This window comes from Pangasianodon hypophthalmus, chromosome 3 (genome assembly GCF_027358585.1).
Source record: "Pangasianodon hypophthalmus isolate fPanHyp1 chromosome 3, fPanHyp1.pri, whole genome shotgun sequence".
Classification (NCBI taxonomy): Eukaryota; Metazoa; Chordata; class Actinopteri; order Siluriformes; family Pangasiidae; genus Pangasianodon; species Pangasianodon hypophthalmus.
Genome location: NC_069712.1, coordinates 21,737,693 through 21,759,855, shown reverse-complemented (window position 1 = coordinate 21,759,855; position 22,163 = coordinate 21,737,693). Strand labels below are relative to the sequence as shown.

The window sequence follows — 22,163 nt, the reverse complement described above, 5'->3', positions numbered from 1 at the left end:
AACAGAACATCAATGCATGCTGCTGTGTACATTTTGCACTAGACCCAGATATTTAGGAGTATGAAGCACAGGAACTGTTTGCTCTAAAGGTTCTCACAGATATTTGCAAGAGCACTGCTGAGCCAAAGTGAACGTCTGTGTAGTATTTGACTGTGGCTTCTTGCTTTCTTTCTGCATGCAGAGACCTCAAACTGGATAACATCCTGTTAGATGCTGAGGGCCACTGCAAGCTTGCTGACTTTGGCATGTGCAAGGAGGGCATTCTGGATGGTATCACCACCACCACATTCTGCGGTACACCCGACTACATCGCACCTGAGGTAGAACATTCCAGGAATGTCTGCTTGTTTTTTAATAAGAGCTCTGCTAATGTGACTTCTAAAGGGGGAGCTTGCTCCCCTTTTTAAGGTTTTAAGGTCATGATTAATATGCAGCCACCTTTAAGCTATGATATATGTGAAATCAAGGAAACACATTAACCCTGTATTACAATACTGATGTAGTCATGTCATTTGTTTGGGATTTCAATGAAAAATTTTTAACCTTGGATCAAAGTAAAAAAGAATGCATCAGAATTGTTGCATTTTAAAAAATAAAATTTTCTCAACTGAAAAAAATTGTATCCTATAACATTTTTTCAATCTAGAAATTTTTTTTTAGTAAATTTTTTACTTTGATCATTCATTTACAATCAACATACTAAAATCACTAGTACTCCAGTCTTGTAGTAAGCATTTACTGTATATTATGAAAAAAGTCATAACAAGGATTTGACACTCCTTTAGTTATAGTCATAGCAATACTATAAGCTTATAAGATTACAGAAGATTTTATGAGAAATTATATGTGTTAGTGACACTTCATATGAGGTCAGAGTGAATGTAATACTGTTTGTCTTGCGTTATGACAACTGTTATGAAGTACATGTCATAATATTGAAACATCTATGACAATTACTAGTACCAGTAACAATGCACTGTCATACAAGTGGACATCCCATGACATCTTGCATAACACGTTTATGACGTGGTAATGTTGGTCTTATGCTTCAAGTGAATATTTATAACCTATAATTTATAACTTCCTTCCACTGATGCAACCCTGACCAGGATAAAGTGGTCATATGAATATAAATATGAATATGAATATGAATGAATGAACTGGTCAGGTTTGATTTCACCTTTTTGTTTGATTTCACTTTCTGCCTCTTTCTGTCTCACACACAGATCCTGCAGGAGCTGGAGTATGGCCCATCAGTGGACTGGTGGGCCCTGGGTGTGCTCATGTATGAGATGATGGCAGGCCAGCCGCCATTTGAAGCTGATAATGAGGATGACCTGTTTGAGTCCATCCTCCACGATGACGTACTCTATCCAGTGTGGCTCAGCAAAGAGGCAGTTGGCATCCTCAAGGCGGTGAGCTGTGAATGCTGCTGTCATTAATGCTCTTAAACTTTACTTCTGTTTCTGTTTTTGCTTTACTACTCACTCAGTTCTCCATCATGTGTGTTAAATTCTCCAGTCTGATTGGTCAGAATGTGTTGATTAATTTTCTATAACAGCATGGCTCAGACATTAGTGCCGACTGCAAGGCAAATCACAGGTCTATATAAATATCTTTATTGTAATAGGTTATTGTTTGTATAGTAACAACTCAGTGACTCTATAGTAACAACTCACAGTGTATAGTGGATGCTCAACATCCAGTCAAATGCTAATAATAAACTGATTAAAAAATGTGTTGTTATTTAACAAAAATAAAAATGTGTACTCACTGATATGGTGACGTTTTCTGTTAGGAGACATTTATTTTACATGTATGGAAGAAGTCTCGGGTGTCATCGCTTAGTAATGTTCAGTAAGTCCAGACGTCTGAGAGTCTTCAGGACAGAGGACTTTCTGGATTCTTGGGAAATATCAAGCTGCATCTTTTTTTTGTCTTTTTAACATCAAGAGAGAGAAAAACAGAGAGGCTTGTGAGGGGAAAAACTGTTTATAGCTGATATATCGCACGTTAGAACAAGAACTAACTTGTCTCGTGGACGTTCCATAACATTTAATGTAACTATATACGGTTTAATGGCATGGAGTGTCATTTATTAATATATAAAAATTTGAATAGTTGGCAAATCGCTGTGATATAAGAGGAATAAATCCTTCTGGGATCTGCTGTTATAGGAAAATAATCAACTTTGGGGTAATGGCCATTCTGTATCTGCTCACATGTTTTTCTCCTCTCTCTTTCTCTCAGACTACTTCACCTTCTTTCCACTAAAACCATGATTAGTTAAGTGGGGAATTAGTTTGGTGTTTACTTAAAATGCTACAAGGAAAGGGAAGGATAAAGAGAGGAAAAAGTGTAAGAGAGCAAGGGAGAGGGCTGGGTGATGTGACACTTGTGGGAAAACAACAGAATGCGTTTTCTCTGTGGGTTTTGCTTGTGTAATCTCTGAGAGCTGATTTTGTGGGGAAGACGTTCCAATGTAGTGTTGCTTGCTGGCAGTGATCTCTGTGTGTGTGTGTGTGTTTGTGTGTGTGTATGTGTGTGGCTGTCTGGGAGTTAATGCTTGACCTCTACCCATCTCTGATACTTATAATTGTTTGTGTGTGTCTGTATATGTATATGTGTGGGTGGATATATTTGTTTGTGGTTCTCTGTTTGCTTAGTGTGTGTGTGTGTGTGTGTGTGCCTTTGTGTATTGCTTTTTCCCATTATATATCCCAGATTTACTTTGGCCATCCCTAACCATTGATGTGTGGGAATGGCGATGTGTTTGTCTTGGACTGTGACACTGTGATCTGTCGCCCTGGCACTTTGGTCCCATGACCCACGGTCTTCCTTCCGCAGGACAGCAGCACCAAATTTCTGAAAGTGTGACCCATATGTCAACAAAGCATATGGCCATCAAGAGTTATCCTACAAAACAGCTTTATAGGGCAGATACAGTGTATCTCTGTTTTCCTGTGTATCTGTTATGGTCTCTCCCTCCTTTACTAACCTTTTCCCTTATTTCTTCTCGTCTAGTTCATGACGAAGAGCCCCAATAAGAGGCTTGGCTGTGTGGTGTCACAGGGCCTGGAGGAAGCCATTAAAGTGCATCCGTTCTTTAAAGAGATTGACTGGGTGCTGCTGGAACAGAGGAAAATTAAGCCACCTTTCAAACCCCGAATTGTGAGTATCATAGGTGGCTATTGCACTGCACAGCTTATGTGTGTTTGTATGCACCAGCTCATACAGTGTATGTGTATGTGCATATATATATATATACAGTATATATATATATATATATATATATATATATATATATATATATATATATATATATACATATATAATGTTAGTGCAGTTATTACACAGTATACTCATTAACTGGATGGAGCTGCTGGAGGAAATTAATAATTTTAGTTTAGGTAGTAAATGAATGCCCTAATCCAATAATATGTGTGTTTTAAATATATTTATTATAATTTTCTATACCAACAAGCAAACAGTATCCCACAACCAAAATTTCACTTTGGTTAAAAGTATGTTTTTACTACAGAACAAAGTTCAGGGTACAAAACATATAATTTTATGGAAGAGTTATCTTTTTTAAGAATGCAAATAAAGAATTTTGTTTGTGACATGACACTGGCCACTACTGGAGTGTGAGGAATGCATGTTGTAATGTGTGAAGTGGCCTTGTCTCTCAGCTCAACTTTCACTCCAGCTCAAATTGCCCTTCAGTGCGCCATGAAACAGTGAGCCAAGGAAAGGAAGATTACTGTCCATATGGACAGACAAAAAAGAAGAATTAGAGACAGACAACCAGATATATGCAAATACCACATAGAATGTATGTAAATAAGGGGTCTGTACTAATTTTCCCCCCTTTATTTCCACTAGTTTGAGAAGAGTGAATAATATGCTAATACGTGCCTTACTTTGACATGTGAGGCCATTTAGCACGTATTTTCTAAAATCTGACCACACCAGATCATAGTGTTGCTCAGCACATACCTAGCAGTTACTCAGATTGGTCAAAAAACCTGCTGTATCAGACAGGACAGAGAGACAGGGATAGAGAGAGAAGAAGGAGAGAGACAGAGAGATATAAAGAAAAAGACAGAGAGAGAGGAATGATCCCTGCTGAGCTTCACTGACAGTCCTGGACATGAAAGAGAGAGCGAGAGAGAGAGAGAGGCAGAGTGAGGAACAAATGAACCCTGCTACCCTACTTCATTGCAGTCATGAACTCTTGGTCAGATATGGCAAATAGTGCAGTTGCTCGGAATTAAACTCGAATAACCATTAATGCCCATTATAGTCCACTGTAGACCTTGACTGTGTTAAAATGGCCATAGTGCCAAAGAGGCCAAATGTCCTCCATTTTATTTCAAACTGTTTTAAGGTATTGATCTGTAAGGGGAGCGTGACATTTTGCAAAATTTGTATTAAATCAGAGCGCCTTAGAAAATCCATAAAATACTAATGTTTGGCTGGATTCCAACCTCTGATCTGGTGCTGACTTCTGACCTCTGACTTCAGACATGAATAAAGCAGTCATGAGAGTGAATTGAGTTTCTCCCTTGCTCCTCCTTACAGAAAACCAAGCGGGATGTCAATAACTTTGACCAAGACTTCACACGTGAAGAGCCTGTGCTTACACCCGTAGATGATGCCATCATCAAACAGATCAATCAAGACGAGTTTAAGGGCTTCTCCTACTTTGGTGAAGAGTCTCTGTCCTAGGATTTAAAAATTTAATCTCCTGCATTTTCTCTATCTGCTACACAGTGGTGTTGTTCACCTTTAAGAACTGAATGAAGACCATCTACAGTGTGGGTTTACATGTCTAATTAAAAGCTGCTCATGCAGTTTTTTTTTTTTTTTTTGAGTTACAGAATTTAGGATTTTTATTTTAAAGATCACAAAGAGTCTTTCAGCTGAACAAGTCAATGCAAGTCAATACGATCATATACACACATATTACACACATACAAACACAGTGATGGAAATGTGTGCCGCCGCAGAAACCCTGTTCAGAATCTAAATTAAAAAGAACCCCATGTACTTTACTCTAATAATGATTATAATAATAAATTTGTTTATTATTATATTATCAGCCAAGCAGATTCTTGGAGGTGTACTTTGCATTCGTTTGATGCTAGTTCATTTTTCATACGAGTGCATGCTCATTTTTCAAAGTCTCACAAAAATGAAAGACTGTGGCTAGTCTTAGTTTCATCTGGAATCAGTAATTATTTTCTATCTGGAATTCTACCAGTTGAGAGTCAGCATTAGCCCCATACACATATACAGTGGGGTCCAAAAGTCAGAGTTCACATTTAAAATCTGGGTTGTTTTTTTTTTCATTTAAAATTGGAAATAAACAGAAGGTTTTTTAGCAAAGAAAGCAAAGAAAGTAGATGTTCAGTATCTTGAATATTTACTATTCAATATTCTGAATTATTTCTAGGTCCCTATTTGGCTATTAAAATGTAAGCAAATTTGTGATATTGACCATGTTAACTGCTTTGTACAAAAGGTCAGATTTTCCTCATGCCTAATCTCTTCCATCGAAGCATGTGTTCAGACAACACTCCAATGGATTCTACTTTTGGCTCAAGTTGTTAGGTTAAATTTATAAATATATATATGTACTGTGTAAAAGTCTTAGGCACACTATTTTCATTTTTGTTGTACAAACTTTGTTATAGATTTTTATTTTATGACTTCTACATTATCAGTACATTTTAGATTTCCAAGCATTAGTTTTCCAGCAGCACAAAATTAAATGTTACAGAGAAAGTTTTGTATGTTAGTAGAGAAAGCTGCATATTACGTAAGAGACACTTTTCAGATAAAAAAACAATGAAAGCTGCTGGGTTTTGCTGCAAAAATAAGAAGCAAATGCGACAGTCAAAGTCTCCAGAAGAACTGTGGCTGGTTCTACAAGACGCTCAGTAAAACTTACAGCTCATTTCCTTATAAAACTGCACAAATTGTACCTAAGACTACAAATGTTTTTTTAAAGCAAAGGATCGTCACACCAAATATTGACTTTGCTTCATTTATTACTGTTTACTGCTCTTTATAGTATTTTATAAATGTAGAAACATTAAATTTCATTATTTTTGAAGTCGCCCTTGCTCTACAGCATTTCTTCGTGTGTGCCTAAGACTTTTGCACAGTACTATGTGTGTGTATATATATATATATATATATATATATATATATATATATATATATATATATATATTTGTTTTTTTTAAATTGTTAAAATGTTACATACTTTCCCCTACAGTGTGTATACAGTGGGAGAAAGAACTTAACATGTCAATAGTTTTTTTAAAAAAAAAAAACATATTCACAAAACATTCACATAACATTTAGACCAGACATTGGTATTAACTCCATAAAACTACACAGTTAAAGAAATTGTAATATTCCATAAAAAAAGAATGTATCTATAAAAACATTTATGTGCAATAGAGTGGAACTACAAAAAAGTAAAAAGAAAAAAGTACTGCACACTAAACTAAGAGACTGTGTCTATGTAGAAGAATGGGCCAAAATCCCACCCGAACACTGTGAGAGATTAATTTCTTCATACTAGAAGCATCTTGAAGCTGTCATTGCAAACAAAAGCTTCTCCACCAGGTATTAAATAAATTTCAGTTAGCATGTTCAGTTTTTTTCCTGTGCCATTCCACTTTATTGCACATAACTTTTTTATGGATTGGAGTGTTACGATTTCTTTAGCTGTATAGTTTTATTGCATTAATACCAATGTCTATTCTACATTTCATGTGAATAGCTGCATTGGAAATATGTTTAATAAAAAAAAATTGTTGACGTCTTCAATACTTTCGGAATATTCAATACATGCTGAATATACACACACACACACACACACACACACGCAGACACACACACTACATGGACTACATCAGACCAGTATTCAGACTCCTGGTCCTGGTACAATTGGAATCGAGTGTTGAATCAGAGGCTGTATTTGACTTCTTTGGAACGTCACATCTGCAGTGTAGCCCTTTCCTTTCTCTATTAGAACAACAAAACCAAATGTAGGCAAACTACAATTAAAGGTGTAGCTTGTTAGCTTGTTTTAAATTCAGGGGGATGAATCCAAAAGAATCCAGAAAAGTCACCAGTGGTGTTTGATTCACTGGTAGGAGAATTTCTGAGCCGCCTTTTGGATCACCTAGTGGTTTACCTTAGAAGTGTTGTCTTTAACCCATGCCATTCAGAGTGTTCGTGGAAATGAGTGTGTGTCTGTTTTTGGGGTTTGTGAGAGTGATGTTGAGAGGGAAAATGTCTCATGAGTGTATTGAGTGTATTAAATGTATTTATTTTTTTAATTATTATTACTGGGCTGTCTTATTGTCAGTTGAATAAATTTTCTTCACTGAACCAAGGCTCAGGATTGTGAATGAGAGATCAGTACCTATTCACATCTATCTATAGAACATGTCCTGTATATAAGTCCAAGGCCTAAATAATGGCCTTATCTGTTGCATGGTCATGAAAACAACAATATAGTACTAGAATATGAGTATGAGTAAGTTACTGTCCATGTGCAATAAACTGTCTATGTGTGTCTCATTTGCATATGACAATTATAGTTTTCTCCTCTTTCCTCCTTCCTTCTCCTGTTCTTTGTTCTTTTTCTCAGTTTCATAAGTTGATGATATGCTGATTATTCTTTATTGGTGGCTTTTTCAGTTGGCCAGTGCAGAGGGTGCTTTTTTTGTGCTGGTGCAAGTGTACCTAGACTAACATCAGTGTATTTGCTCATTTATTTGGGTGTAAGACAACTTTTCCAGTTTGCACTCAGTTGCTATATTTAGGGTCATAAATGAAGGCATCTGTGCTAATGTGGGTGGAGTGGAGCAGTTGGGGGTGTGACTTTTAAAATCTAGTGACACAGTGGTATTTTCAAACTCACTTGGGTCTAAAATTGCACTTATATTACGAAACGTTCAGACAAGTGCTTTAAATGTGGGTCCTGTTTTTAGAACCTGTTTTTGTTGCTGAACACTATAAGTTACTCCACTTTAACCTAAACATGATACGTCACCCAACGATTACCTAAATACAACAACCTGAATGACTTTATACTCAAAAATGAACAACTTAGCTATTAAATGTAAATTTGGCAGTTGGCCAGAATTACACACAGAACATTATATAGTCAAACAAAACTTATTTTTGAACATCAAACAAAAGTAATTCTTCCCCAAACAAATATTACTGCAGTCATAGAGATGAGGAATTGGTCAATAAAAAGCCACAGAGTGGTACAGGTGTGAGTGAGGTTCTGTCAGCCAGTCTAGTATTCTATGAATTAATTCTTCTATTATTAAGAAAATGTTTATTGTTCTGGGCGCATACTTGGATTTGAAAGTGAGTGAGGGTTGATTTGATTGAATGTTGCCTATCCACTCCTTTTGACAATGTATTCACTGTACTCCACACCCACTTTTTCACAATAATGCTACTCTCCACTAGGTTACACTATCAATATATAAATAAGTAATAAATTAAAAGCATAAAGATTAAAAGGCCGTAACATCGCAATTTTAACCCCTTAAGTTTTTACAGTATCATGAAACCTATCATGCAGTATCCACTAGAAATTATTCAAAACTAATATTAAAAGCTGTGTATTTAAGAAAGCATAAGCTAGTGGGTCGTGGGAGTTTGAAGTGTTGAGCCGTTTATTTGAGCTTGCGCCATGATCACAAAAAAAAGGTGCCAGTGATTGTAGAAGTGTTTACAGCACAGCATTACTTACTTACAAACTTCTTATTTACTATTTTATTGCCGAGCTCAGTAGTCTTTTTCAGATCTATTATTTTGAGGCTTCTTTTGAAGATTTCTTGTTCCACAGCAAAGACTCCCACTAGACTGGCTTTAGCCATACTCTTTCTCCTTTTTTGACACATAATAAAATTGCATGTGGTTCATCAGTGGGCTGTCAGTTTCTGTGTCTTTGCATTGCTTTGCTACTTCTTTCACTGCAATTCTGCAAAAGAGTCCTCACTACTTCCTTGCCAACTTTGCCTAGGGTGTTACACATTTTAAAATGTTATGATAAATGTTTTATATATACAGATGACTCTAAATAGGAATCACGTTTAGGCTGTTGTACACATTAACAAGTACAAACAAAATAGCAAAATAAGCATATATATACATGTCTACAAGAAGTACCTCTTGGGAAAATGCAAATCTATCTCTGTCTGATTGCGTATTATGTATGTACAAACAGAGGTACAGTGCAAATTAATGTAAGTTATGTGTATTATATCACTGTAAGTATCATACATGTGTATGTAAGCATTTTCTTTCATTGTATTGTGTTGTGAAACTGTACAGTGTGTCACATAACTTTTTTTTAAATGTTTTTTTCTCTGGCCTTTCATCATTGCCATGTTTATTGTATGCATTTTACTGTGCCAATTGTACTGTACTCAAAAGATGTGAATGTGGATTGTTTGTTTTGGAGCCTATTAAATAAGATGGTCTAAAATCTAGTTATTGTTCCACTTGTGAAGACTAGTGTGTTTAATACTGATACACACTCTTATTCACATCAAAAAAAGCATAGATCTGATGTATAAATCAATTGACCGAAATAATGTATGTTTAGTTAGATATTGCTGTGTCCATTGTGAACATTAAAATACCTTTTTATTATGATTCATTTTCTTGGAAATTAGCAAGATGTGAAAGTTGTCACTGCTGAATCTAAGTTAGGATTGATCATGTGCAGGCAGATGCTTCTCTGTTACGCAACACGTAGTCAATCAGGTTCCAATATGGCAAGACAGGCCATGCTAATTACTGGATAAAAACTTTCCACAACAGCTAAGAAGCTGAGTTTATGACAGATTTATTGTTGTGTCAGAAGTAGACCAATTTATTTTTTCAAAAATTGCATAGTGTTTGCAAATGTGGAATATCTGTGCCAGAAAATGATTTAATCTAATCCCGTTGTGACCATACGGCTGCAACCAGAGACCACATCAGCCAGTCACTGGGTAAATCTTTATTTTAGTCACCAATGTCTGACAAGACAATTTTGCCAACTCTCCCTGCTGGGTTTTAGGAACAGATGCTAGCACATTGTACCTCACCTGTAGCTGACATTAACCGTTAACATTTATCTAGCAGCTTACATTGTTCTATAGCTTAAATGTTACCTATCTATTTAGATACCTAACAAAATGTGTGTATGTGTGTGTGTATTTGTGTGTGTGTAATTATGACTAGGTTAGATTATGGTCTTGTTTTACAATACCGTAAGACTGTAGAAAGCATTGTGCTCCATGGAGAAATTCTTAAAATGCTCATTCGAATTCCTGGCTCTCAGTGACCAAAGTGAAGAACTGTCCTTGTCAAAGGTAACCATTTCAACAGAGGTCTCAAACATCCTGAGGCATGAGAAATGTCACACACTCCTCACGTCTTGAGTTGAATTATCAGAATTACTTTGTAAGATGTTTGTGCACTGGAGGCTTCACATTTGGCCTGATTATCCTTTATACTGCCCTGTGTACTCAGGTTAATAGCTGAGGTGTAAAATAGGCAATAATAGGCAAAAAATATCAAATGCACAAGCTTCTAAGAAAGTATATTTAAATATTATTATTATTATTATTATTATTATTATTATTATTATGAGTCCTGTAAATCCTGTAAGTTGTGAGTTGGGCCTCCACGGCTCGGACTTGTTGTCCAGCAGGTGCTCTGTGAGATTGAGATCTGGGGAATTTGGAGGCCAAGCCAACACCTTGAACTTTTTGCCATGTTCCTCAAACCATTCCTGAACAATTTTTTGCAGTGTGACAGGGCACATGTGCTTTGCTTACCTGGGGAAGAGATGGCACCAGGATGCACTATGGGAAGAAGGCAAGCCAGTGAAGGCAGTGTGCGTTGTTGCAGACCAAGTACACCCCTTCATAGCAACAGTATTCCTTAATTGCAGTGGCTTCTTTCAGCAGGATAATGCGCCCTGTCACACTGCAAAAATTGCTCAGGAATGCTTTGAGGAACATAACAAAGAGTTCAAGTTGTTGAATTGGCCTCCAAATTCCCCAGATCTCAAGCTGAACGAGCATCTGTGGGATGTGCTGGACAAACAAGTCTGATCCATGGAGGCCCCACCTCGCAACTTACAGGACTTAAAGGATCTGCTGCTGATTTATTGGTGCCAGCTACCACAGAACACCTTCAGAGGTCTTGTGGAGTCCATGCCTCGATGGGTCAGAGCTGTTTTGGCAGCACAAGGGGGACCTACACAGTATTAGGCAGGTCAGAATATATATATATATATATATATATATATATATATTCTGCCTAAAACTTTTGCACAGTATTGCGTATATATATATATATATATATATATATATATATATATATATGTATGTATGTATATATATATATATATATATATATATATATATATATATATATATATACGCAATACTGTGCAAAAGTTTTAGGCACCCTATTTTTTTTAGTATAAACTTTGTCATAGATTTTTATTTTATGACTTCTACATTATTGATTCAGTACAAAAACATTTTGGAATTCCAAACATCCAGAAGAACTGTGGCTGGTTCTACAAGATGCTCAGGAAAACAGCTAATTTCCTCTTTTTTTTTTTTTAAAGCGAAGTATCGTCACACCAAATATTGACTTTGTGTCATTTATTACTGTTTACTGCTCTTTATAGTATTTTTTTAATGTAGAAACATTTAATTTAATTATTTTTGAAGGCATCTTTGCTCTACAGCATTTCTTGCATGTGTCTAAGACTTTTGCACAGTAGTGTGTGTATATATATATATATATATATATATATATATATATATATATATATGTACACACACACATCGATCAGCGGTAACATTAAAACCACTTACAGGTGAAGTGAATAATGTTGATTATCTTGTTACAATGGCATGAATCGTGTGTTTTACAGAACCAGATGCAGCAGTTGAGTAGGTGTACACCTCCTGTTTGAACCATCTACATCCATGCTTTCGACAAGGGTTTATCCAGCACTTCAACAATATCATTAATGATCTGTACATCTTGTATATAAAAAATGCATTGCCACTACATTTGCGGAAAAGCTATGTGTTGATCAAACTGAGCACATAATCCTGTTCTAAGAAAGGATTTGAGTCTCCATCAAATAAAAAGCATCTGTCTTAAAACTTTATATTGTATGGTGTTGAAATGGTGGCAATCACATTCTGACTTATTTCTATATGAAACTGGACAGGCAAAAATAAAGACAAATGATCAATAATTAATACATTGACATGATTCTTTAAACCAGATCATTGGCCCACATGTTCTATTTGTTGTTAGATTCCTGATGCAACCCTCCCATTTTATTTATTTATTAATTTTTTTTAAAATCTGGGCTTGGGACTGGCACTGAGAGTACACTCGCAGTGGCTGGGTTGGTTGCCTGAACAGGAATCAAACCCAGGCCACAGCAATGAAAGCGTGGGATCTTTAGCCACTAGACCACCTGGAATATCGCCTTGATATTTTGAGAAGAAAAAAAAGAAGTTGCTCCTCTACCAGTTCCAGTTCCAGATGCATGCGGCAGGTCCTTGGCCTATCGAGACTGACGAAAATGAAAAATATGATGGCCAGAGCGCAGAACCTCTCCAAAAGTGAGAAATGTGATGTGTACCTTTGCTTTGCTGCAAATGTCCTTGGTATTTCACACTGGCAAAGAATTTAGATAAATACCCCAAAGAATGCTTTATAAGTTAATAAATGTCATTTTAATAAATGTCATTTTTTTATGACAAAATGTTAATTAATACATAACAAAGATACAATTCTTGATATGGTAATTATATTGACAAAGATAAGGTAATTATATGGGTAATGACTGAATTATAAGAAAAATTCAGAATTCTATTTTTTTAAATGCTTTGAAGTAGTCTAAAAAACAAACTGTAGTGTAAACTGAGGAGGGCAACACGACACATTCAGCGTGACTTACCACTAAATGTGGACATTTACTTTTGTCAACACAGTTTGGAACACTTTGGCGCTAATAGCTGTCAGATTTTGTGAGTATGACGCGGGGTGTGGGCGTGGCTTAGAGAGCAAACTGACCAATCCCGATGCGCGCTGATTAAACCTCAGTGCTGGCAGCCGACCAGCTGAGTCGCAGCGCTGTGGTCGCCTGTGTGTGAGTGTGTAGAAGTGTGTAGAAGTGTGTATGAGTGTAGGAGTGTGTGCGCTGAAGAGGTACAAAGTTCTTCAGAGTTTTTTCAGACCGGTAAAAGCGCGACCTTGTCATTTCAGCGCTGTGGAGTGCTCGGATTGTACCTGTGATTAACTGCTGGAAGGCTATACGATCCTTGGCAGTGTTCTGAGACTGTATAGCCTCAATTTTTCTCTGATTGAATCCGGAGTGGATTTTATGTGTTTCTTTTTTTTTTTTTTTAACTGAAAACAAACACGCGTAACTTTTCTTTTTTTTGGGTTGTTGTTGTTTAGCCTAAACCTGCACACACCCAGGAGTTATTATTTGTCATTGTCAAAATATCATCGAGACCGAAGTGCGTGTGTGTGTGTATATGTGTGTGTGTGTGTGGAAGTGTGTGTGTGTATGTGCGCGCGCGCGTGTGTGAATTTCGGAGAAATTACTGGAACAGCCAGTGTGTGAGGGAGAGGTAACTTCTGAAGATGACAGCCGAGAAAGACAAGAAAAGGTGAGTGGATAAGATTGCCCTGAATCACGTGTTACTTATCAGTCACCTAGAGTGTATAAGAGGTAGAGCAGAACAAGTGTAGGTGAAAAGTTGCATGCAGTTTGAGTGATATACTGAGTGATATACTGAGAGATATACTGAGAGATATACTGAGAGAAAGCGCGTGCATGGGCGCAGATCAGGGAAGAGTGCAGGGAATTACAACACCTGCTGCTGCTGCTGCATTATTGCATTGCTTTTCCACGAGCACCTGGTATAGGTTGTGCTGTGTGTTACCTAAAAATATTTAGCTTATATAAAGCTAATTACACATTAGTGCATTCAAAGCCTCATGCTAACTTTAATGCAGTGGTTTTTTTGCATACCCGATTTTTTAAAATAATTTTTTATTTTTCACTTTCTTCAGGCTTTTTCTTCTAAATAAAGTTGTCCTCATACTGCTCACGCTGCTCAGTGACACACAAAACCCTCACTGGTGTCCCCTGCATGTTGTCTGTCTTTATTGTCCTTGGTGAGAAATTTATGGGCAGAAAAAAGAAAAGAGAGAGAGAGAGAGAGAGAGAGAGATAGGAGTTCTCAGATTGCTGTGGCATTGACGTAATCTGACACGTGTATAATTGTGGTTAAATTAATGCAGGTCAGTCTGTATCACATGAACTGTGCATGCAGTCTTGTCTTTGTTATATTTTGTAATTTTAATATTAAGGGGTTGTGCTCATTTATGTCTTTGGAAGGTGAATATGCGGGTAACATCTGGCTCATGTTCATGTGTTCATGTGTGCCATCATGTTCATGTGTGCCATCCTCATATGCAGTTTACAGATAGTTAGATAAAATATATAGTATCAAAATACCACATATATATGTGTGTATTTATATATATATATATCCATTACTTATTATCTCCACAGAAATACAGCCATAATAATAATAATAATAATAATAATATATTTTTTGGGGGGGTTGTTGTTTAGCCTAAACCTGCATACACACACCTACACACACACACACACACACACATATATATATATATATATATATATATATATATATAATATATATATATATATATATTTATCCATTACTTATTTTCACCACAGAAATACAGCAATAATAATAATAATAATAATAATAATAATAATAATAGTATATATTTTGGGGGGGTTGTTGTTGCAGCCTAAACCTGCATACACACACACACAAATATATATATATATATATATATATATATATAAAATAATAACCTTTTGGATTATACAGACACACTACATGTTTTTTTTCTCTTGTTTTTGATATTGGAAATTCTACTTGGAAAACAGCAGGTTTCAGTGTCAGATATGACTATTACATTGGTTAGTTATTTATGCATTTTTAATGGAAGTTAAAATCACTGTGAAATCATGAAATTATACAAATTAAGTTCACATTTCAAAAGTCACTCCACTAAGGCTTTTCCATTCCTGATATGTAATGCTGATTCAACATCTAAGGACGTGTTGTCCTGTGCCTGTCATGTCCAGGAAGCCTATAAATAAATCTTCATGAGAACAGAATAATTTGTACAGGCCACACTTAGTGGACTGGATTGTTCAGATTGTTTTGCAGAGAAATCTAAAATCTCAGAAGATGCATGTAGTTTCGCTGTGAGGGGAGGTTCTTGTTATGAATATTGTAAAGACATCTGCGCTGGGAAATTTCCAGACAATTTTTTAGACAATTTTGGGACAATGGATGGTTTTTCTTCAGAACACTCTGCATGACTGCTTCCTTCTTCCTAAATCAATTATCCTAAAATTTTAAAATATTAGTGGAATGTCTCTTTAAAGAAAAAGCTGAAAGTTTTAGCCTCACTGTGTTTGCGCGTGTGTGCTTGGTAGACAAAGCGCCTAAAAGTCTGCTCTGGCTGCGTGACTGGTAGTTCCCTGCATGCTCTCTGTGCCTTTATCAGATCATTCGGAGGGAAACTTTACACAAACATTGGTATTACACTTAATTGAAGAGCATGTATCTTTAGTATCAGGATCTTGCAATTCAGAGGGGAATGCAAAAACAGTTGAGCATTTCCTTAAGGGACAGGGGCCGAACGGGAGTGAGTAGGCTTTTGCAACAAATGTGTCAGCCATCTTGTACCTCTAGAGATGTGTGTGTGTGGTGTGGTGTTCTGTGTAATTTATCTGCCATTAAATAATTTAGGGAATTCCATCTTTGAGATGTTGTTGATTTTTGAGCTGTTGTTGAAGAATACTGTTTATATAGAGCATGTTTTATTATTTTGATGCATGCTTTAAGACTGTGCATTAAATTAGCTAATTAAATATGCCCCATATTTCAAAGAATTAAAAGAGAAATACTTGAAAGTTCATATCCTTCAGTAGACACAGTTTTTTTCTACATATTTTGATAACAGTTAAGCCTGTATGATTGTGTGATAAGTAATCTTTGTTAAAGTTACAATTGTATACTTATCATTATGCCCATATGAGCTGAAGGCAGTTGTGGGTACTCGCTGAGAATATGGTTAAATCCAGAACTCTAACAGATACTTCTGTTTGTTCTTGTGAGGGAGCCCTTAAGGTTTCTCAAGGTTTTTCCCCAATTGAAAAGGGATCTAAATGTTCAAAGAATCATTAGGGAGCCTTTGAGGAAATTCAGCTGTATGTTGCCTATTTGTACACAGATATCCGTTAAAAAATAATTTTGTGCTTGCTTCGAGCAGTACACCATCACGTATACCAATTATACATGACATGAACATTCAAGTTCGACAGCAGTATGGGCCAGTTAATTTACACTGTCTTCATTTTCCTGTTGGATATTGAGATGCAGAGGAAGTGAGAGACTTCTCAGCACTCATCTCTGTTAAACTGAGCTCTCCAATCCCCTGGCCAAAGGGCAAACGCTGGCTTGCTTCCCAGGGCTCTCAGTGCCAGCACTGCCAGTGCTCTATCCAAGCTCTGTCCCTGCCACCTCAGAGCCTCTCAGTCCTCAGACAGAGATGCCCAGCTTACAGCTCTGCTGAGAACAGATGCCTTCTGTTCCATCTCTCAGGTTTTACAGGTAATTAGAGGATACACTTTCTACTGGCTGAGTGTTAATGGGAGAAACAGAGTCAGCTAATGTAACAGGATAGTGATATGAAGTTGTGTGCATGCTTTCTGATCTTGCCATCTCAGCACCATTCAGAAAATTTTCTAATTGACATTTAGTGGTATTGTATTGGTCTCATGTGGGCTGATGTTCTAGAGGAGATTGAGATGATTGCTGAGAGCAGAGAATTCTCTCCCAGCTGTCTGACTCTACAAAAATGTGCAGTTTATTGTGACAGGATCTCTGGAGAGAATGTGAATCTAGGCCCCTAAATCCCCACCCTCGGCTAACAGCAGGGGCACATACAAAGCTTTTAGTTTGAGAGATTATGCTCTCTTTTTTGTCTGTCTTTTTTCAGCCTTCACCTCCTCATATGGCATATTGGTTGGTCTTGATCAGAACTTTCCTTTGCCTAAGAAGCCTATCTCCTGGTCTTTCCTGTCCACCAGTCTCCCACTTCCTTTAATTGCAGCATACAGCGCTATCTTATTTCAGATGATCCCAGATAACAAACTGTTTTCTACTGTATGGTTATGTGATCTGTATGTATGTACCTCCCATGTGTATGTCCTCCCATGTCCAACGTGTGTCATACCATTCGTCTATCTCTGTTCCCATGAGTGAGAGAGGTTGTGCCGATGTTGACTGTTTTGCAGTGTGAGAGAACAAACTGTTCCAGGGGATCAGAGATTAGCAGGGGACGCATTTTTTGCAGTTTGTGTTTAGTAAGAGGCCAAAATCACAGGAAAACTGCTTATAAGTGAGCAAGGTTGAGGAATTTCAGATGGTTTGTCCATTGTTTTATAGTTCTTGGAGCCTGAATGCCTCTCAGCGATGAAAAAGTTAAGGATGATGCATCCGATGTGAACAATTACACTTGTACTGTTATGGTTAAAGGGCTCTGTCGTACTGAAATTATTCATTGGGAAAATGTTAAAATAAATGCGCCTTTGTCAAATATGAAGGCAGTATCAACGGGGAAGTATGGTGAGAGACTCATTCTCTGTGCCCATGCCTGGTTGGTTAATTCAGTTTTGTGGATTTCTTCTTGTCTGGCTGCCGTATAGCCCAAAGCGTGGTGCTGCTTATTATGAAAATAGTTGTGTGGCAGAGGAGCAGATGGCTGCTGTGATTTTTGAGCTCCACCCGAGGCTACCCAGAGACATGCAAGCTCTCCGGTGACATTTTGATTAAAAACACAGAGCGAGAGAGAGCTCACAGGGGTAGAGAGGTTAATAATGCTGTGATCTGTAACATACATAGATGAGGATGCTTTTCAGGTGTGGTTTGCATTTCTGTTATTTGCACCTCATTTCTGTTCTTTACACCTCTTTCGTAAAGTCAAAAGCTATAGAAGTGTAAATTCAAGTACTTTGTATTAGAGGTGTAAATTCAAATGATATGTATTTTGTATAATCTGTAAATTGTAGCAATGATTGCACATAGCTGTAAATGCAGGGCTGAAAGAGCAAAGTCATTGTGACTCATAAAAAAATTAATAATTAAAAAAACACTAATGCCTCATTGGTGTCTCTTTATGGAGCCTGAAACTATTCTACTTGACATGAAAAACCATTTTTAAAATGGCAAGTACGAAACCAATTCTTTCGTACTTGCTGCAGGCTTTCCAAATATTTGGAAAGCCTGCAGCAAGTACGAAAGTATTGGTTTCAATAAAGATAATGAGACTGCACCTTACTCAGGCAAAATATCTTTTGAAATATCCACCTGACACCTAAATTTAATAATAGTAAAGTATTAACTAACTGTTCTAGATATGCATCTGTCGCTGAACCTGTGTTTCTGGTCCAGCTTCTCACTTGAATCTACAGATTGGTTATAAAAATTTTAAATACATTTTTTTTCCATGTTCATTTATATCACTTGCATTACCATATTTCAATACGTGAGAAAGAAAAGTTCTTCTTTAGGTTAATAAATTGTTAGGAAAAATTGTAAAATCTAGAACCACAAAGGATTCTTCAGCTGTCCCTCAAGGGCAATCTTTAAAGATTATATGTAGATCCCGTTAATATTGTTTCCCTATTGGAAAAGGTGCAAAACATCCCCTTTTAGGAAGCTCAAAACACTAACTATACAAGAAAAACCCTTAAGCACTGAAACCACTATGGACTTTTGGACAGAGTGTTATGAGCTAAATATTCTAGGTTGCTGCAAGAAACATTTGAGAAAGCGCAATTTTATCTTGCACATATTCAGAAAGAGTCAATTTTGTCCATTTTTGTAGTGTAATTTACTTATTGTTCTTCCCAAGTATAGAACAGCGTGCATGGTATGCACTGGGCATGAGTCATTTGAAGGCAACCTTTTCTCTAGTTATGCACCATTAGTACATTGCACTGGGTTGAAAATAGCATGTTGCCACGTCTGGTTTAGTTTCATAAGACACGGTTCAGGTAGCGGTTTCATGACATACCTATACCAGTGAGAGATTTGCCATTGTGTATTGGGATTCATGGCCTTGAATGTCAAAGTTATTGAGCAATTCCAGAGTTGCGCTAAAAGTCTTATTACTTCTATTATTACTACACTGTTATCTTATTACTTCATTAACACTCGTCAGTGGAATGCGGGAGAGAAAACTGGATTGTTCTGGCATTATTGAACCATGAACAAGATTGTTCCTGTAATATCAAATCAGTCCACCAAATATTTATTTTTACTGTAGTTATCAGAGTAGGAGGGCATACATGTCCATCAAGGCAAATACAGTTTAACAATTACAAACACTGAATGTGGTCAGAAGCAGCTTGTTGATCTGCAGGTTGAAGGTCAGCTCAGAGTTCCAGCTGAGCTTCGGCCAGCATTAGCATGGCTAGCATGGCAGAGGGGACACAAGGCTTAATTTAGTCACCTTTGTAGAAGAACAAATGTCCTACAGTACATTCATGTGGCTATGTGTGTTTCTTCACGAAACCTTATGTGCAGTGGCTGCTTAGACAATTTGTGTTTCTCTAATTTTCAGTTCCGGCTGCTCTGTGCACGTCTTGTGGAAGGACTGTGCATCTGCATTCATCAAACTGGCATAGCTTGCATTTCAATCCCATACAACATAGCTCAGTTTCTCAGAAATAGTTCAAGTGGCACTTAACTATAAGTCTATAAACAGCAATGTTGTTGTTCTTTCAGCTGCTCCCGTTAGGGGTCACCACAGCAGATCATTGGTCCACATGTTTGATTTGGCACAGGTTTTACACCGGACGCCCTTCCTGTCACAACCCTCCCATTTTGTCCCGGACTGGCACTGAGAGTGCACTGGGTTGGTTCCCTGCCCGGGAATCGAACCTGGACTGCGGCTATGAGAGCGTGGGAGCCTTAGCTGCTAGACCACCAGGGAGCCTAGTCTATCAACAGCAATAAGGTGCTTAATCACTGTCTTCCCGAAACTTACAGGTTAAGTACAAATCAGTGTATATTAATGTGTCACTTGGCTAACATTAAGCCTTGGTTATAATTTAACAATTAGTGAAACAAAAATGTAGTATTGATGCGATTGTACAGTAATAAATTCAAACCTTGTCCAAAATTGTATTTGACAACAGTTCCTAGATTTGTGTCCCTCTGTGCCACTCAGAGTGGTTTGATCGATCTCCAGCGTAGTGATAGTTATCAGTGTAGAAATGGCTGCTGTGTAGAAAGACAGCTCTTAGTCCCAGTTATCTTACTTGGCATCTGTTCATGTGTTCTGTCCCTCAGGTATCTGATGTACTTCACAGATATGCTTCCACTCTTCTAGCCATAGAGAATGCAAAAGTTCTCATTTGTCCATTATGTAATGAGCTGAATGTAAGATTTGTGCTGCACCAAAAGGAGCACTTAGAATTACAGAATTGTAAAAGATGACAAATTTATACTTTTGTTCTCTTTTGTGAAGTCTCTACCCTGCTATTTTATGGTCCCTCAGTTTTGAAAGATGATCTTTCTTTTTAAATAACGAGTTTCTCTAGGTATGTCTGTGTTCTGGTAAACATTACGTAATGTAGGGTAAAGGTTGCTTTAAAGGAGTCTGAACAATGTTTAGATGAGTCATTGTTGGTTGTTGTGTGAACTTGCTGAAGTCTTATACTGTTGCCTGCTGTGACATATTAACTATATAGTCTAAACACCCCTACTAAAATGGCTTTTGTGATGTAAAAAATGAAACAAAGATAAATCATGTCAGAACCTTTTCCACCCTCAATGTGAAATGACAACGTTTAAAAAAGTGAAAAACAATCAGAAACATTTTAGGGATATAGCAAAATTAAAAAAAGTTACAATAACCTGGTTGCATAAGTGTGCACACTCTTTTATAATTGGGGATGTGGCTGTGTTCAGAATGAACCGATCACAATTAATATCATGTTCAAAAGTAATTATCATACAGCTGTCATCAATGAAATTATTCTGATTAACCCCAAATAAAGACCAGCTGTTTCTGTAGGATTTCTTGACATCTCCTTGGTTTCACCTGACTCCTGAAGCCATGGTCCGCATAGATCTTACAAAGCCTGTACAGGGTCTCACTTGTCAAATGAGAGAGAGGGGTACAAAAATTTTTTTCCAAAACATTAGATAGACCATGGAACACTGTGAAGGACATCATCAACAAGTGGAGAAAATGGAGCACCACAGTGACATTTACCAAGAACAGGATGTCCCTCCAAAATTTACAAAAGGACAAGACAAAATCTTACCAGGGAAGCTGCCAAGAGACATACGGCAACATTAAATTAGCTGCAGGAATATCTGACAAGTACTGATTACTCTCTGCATGTGAAAACAATCTCTCGTATTCTTCACATGTCTGGGCTGTGGGGTAGGGTGGCTAGACAGAGGCCTTTTCTCACAAAAAACATCCCAGCCCAACTAAATCACCCCAAACCATGTGGCAAAATGGGTTATGGTCTGATGAGACCAATTCGAAAATGTATAATAATTCCATAATTCCAAAAGTTATGTTTGGTGCAAAAAACAAACAAACAAAAAACACATCAACAACAGAACACCATACCCAAGGCGAAGCATGGTGGTGGCAGCATCATGCTTTAGGGCTGCTTTTCTTCTGCCAGAACTGCAGGTTTTATCAAGGTGGAGGGAATCATGAATAACTACAAATCCCAGTCGATTTTGGTGCAAAACATTCTGCTACTAAGCGGAAAATGAAAAGGAATTTCACTTTTAGCACGATAGTGACCCAAAGCAGATCTCCAAATCAACAAAGGAATGGCTTAACCAAAAAAAGATCAATGTTTTTGAATGATTTACCCAGAACCCAGACCTGAATCCAACTAAATATCTGTGGGGTGACCTGAAGCG

The 22,163-nt window shown here is 37.2% G+C and overlaps 2 protein-coding genes across 6 annotated transcripts in view; both read left to right on the top strand.

Annotated features, from left to right (window-relative positions):
* prkceb (protein kinase C, epsilon b) overlaps positions 1-6,182 on the top strand; it is an 88,410-nt gene extending 82,228 nt beyond the window's left edge. For both annotated transcript variants that reach the window (XM_026942151.3, XM_026942143.3), the window contains exons 12-15: positions 182-320; positions 1,227-1,415; positions 3,025-3,171; positions 4,585-6,182. In XM_026942151.3, coding sequence (XP_026797952.1) covers positions 182-320; positions 1,227-1,415; positions 3,025-3,171; positions 4,585-4,731 — 622 coding nt within the window. In that variant the 3' untranslated portion in view covers positions 4,732-6,182. The remainder of the gene's footprint in view (positions 1-181; positions 321-1,226; positions 1,416-3,024; positions 3,172-4,584) is intronic.
* A 7,052-nt stretch (positions 6,183-13,234) lies between these two features.
* Positions 13,235-22,163, top strand: part of epas1b (endothelial PAS domain protein 1b) — a 37,810-nt gene continuing 28,881 nt past the window's right edge. For 2 of the 4 annotated variants that reach the window (XM_026939881.3, XM_026939875.3), the window contains exon 1: positions 13,235-13,757. In XM_026939881.3, the coding sequence (XP_026795682.1) occupies positions 13,732-13,757 (26 nt within the window). In that variant the 5' untranslated portion in view covers positions 13,235-13,731. Of the gene's footprint in view, positions 13,758-16,667; positions 16,815-22,163 lie in introns of those variants that run through there. The other 2 variants (XM_026939868.3, XM_034302815.2) reach the window with 2 other exon arrangements.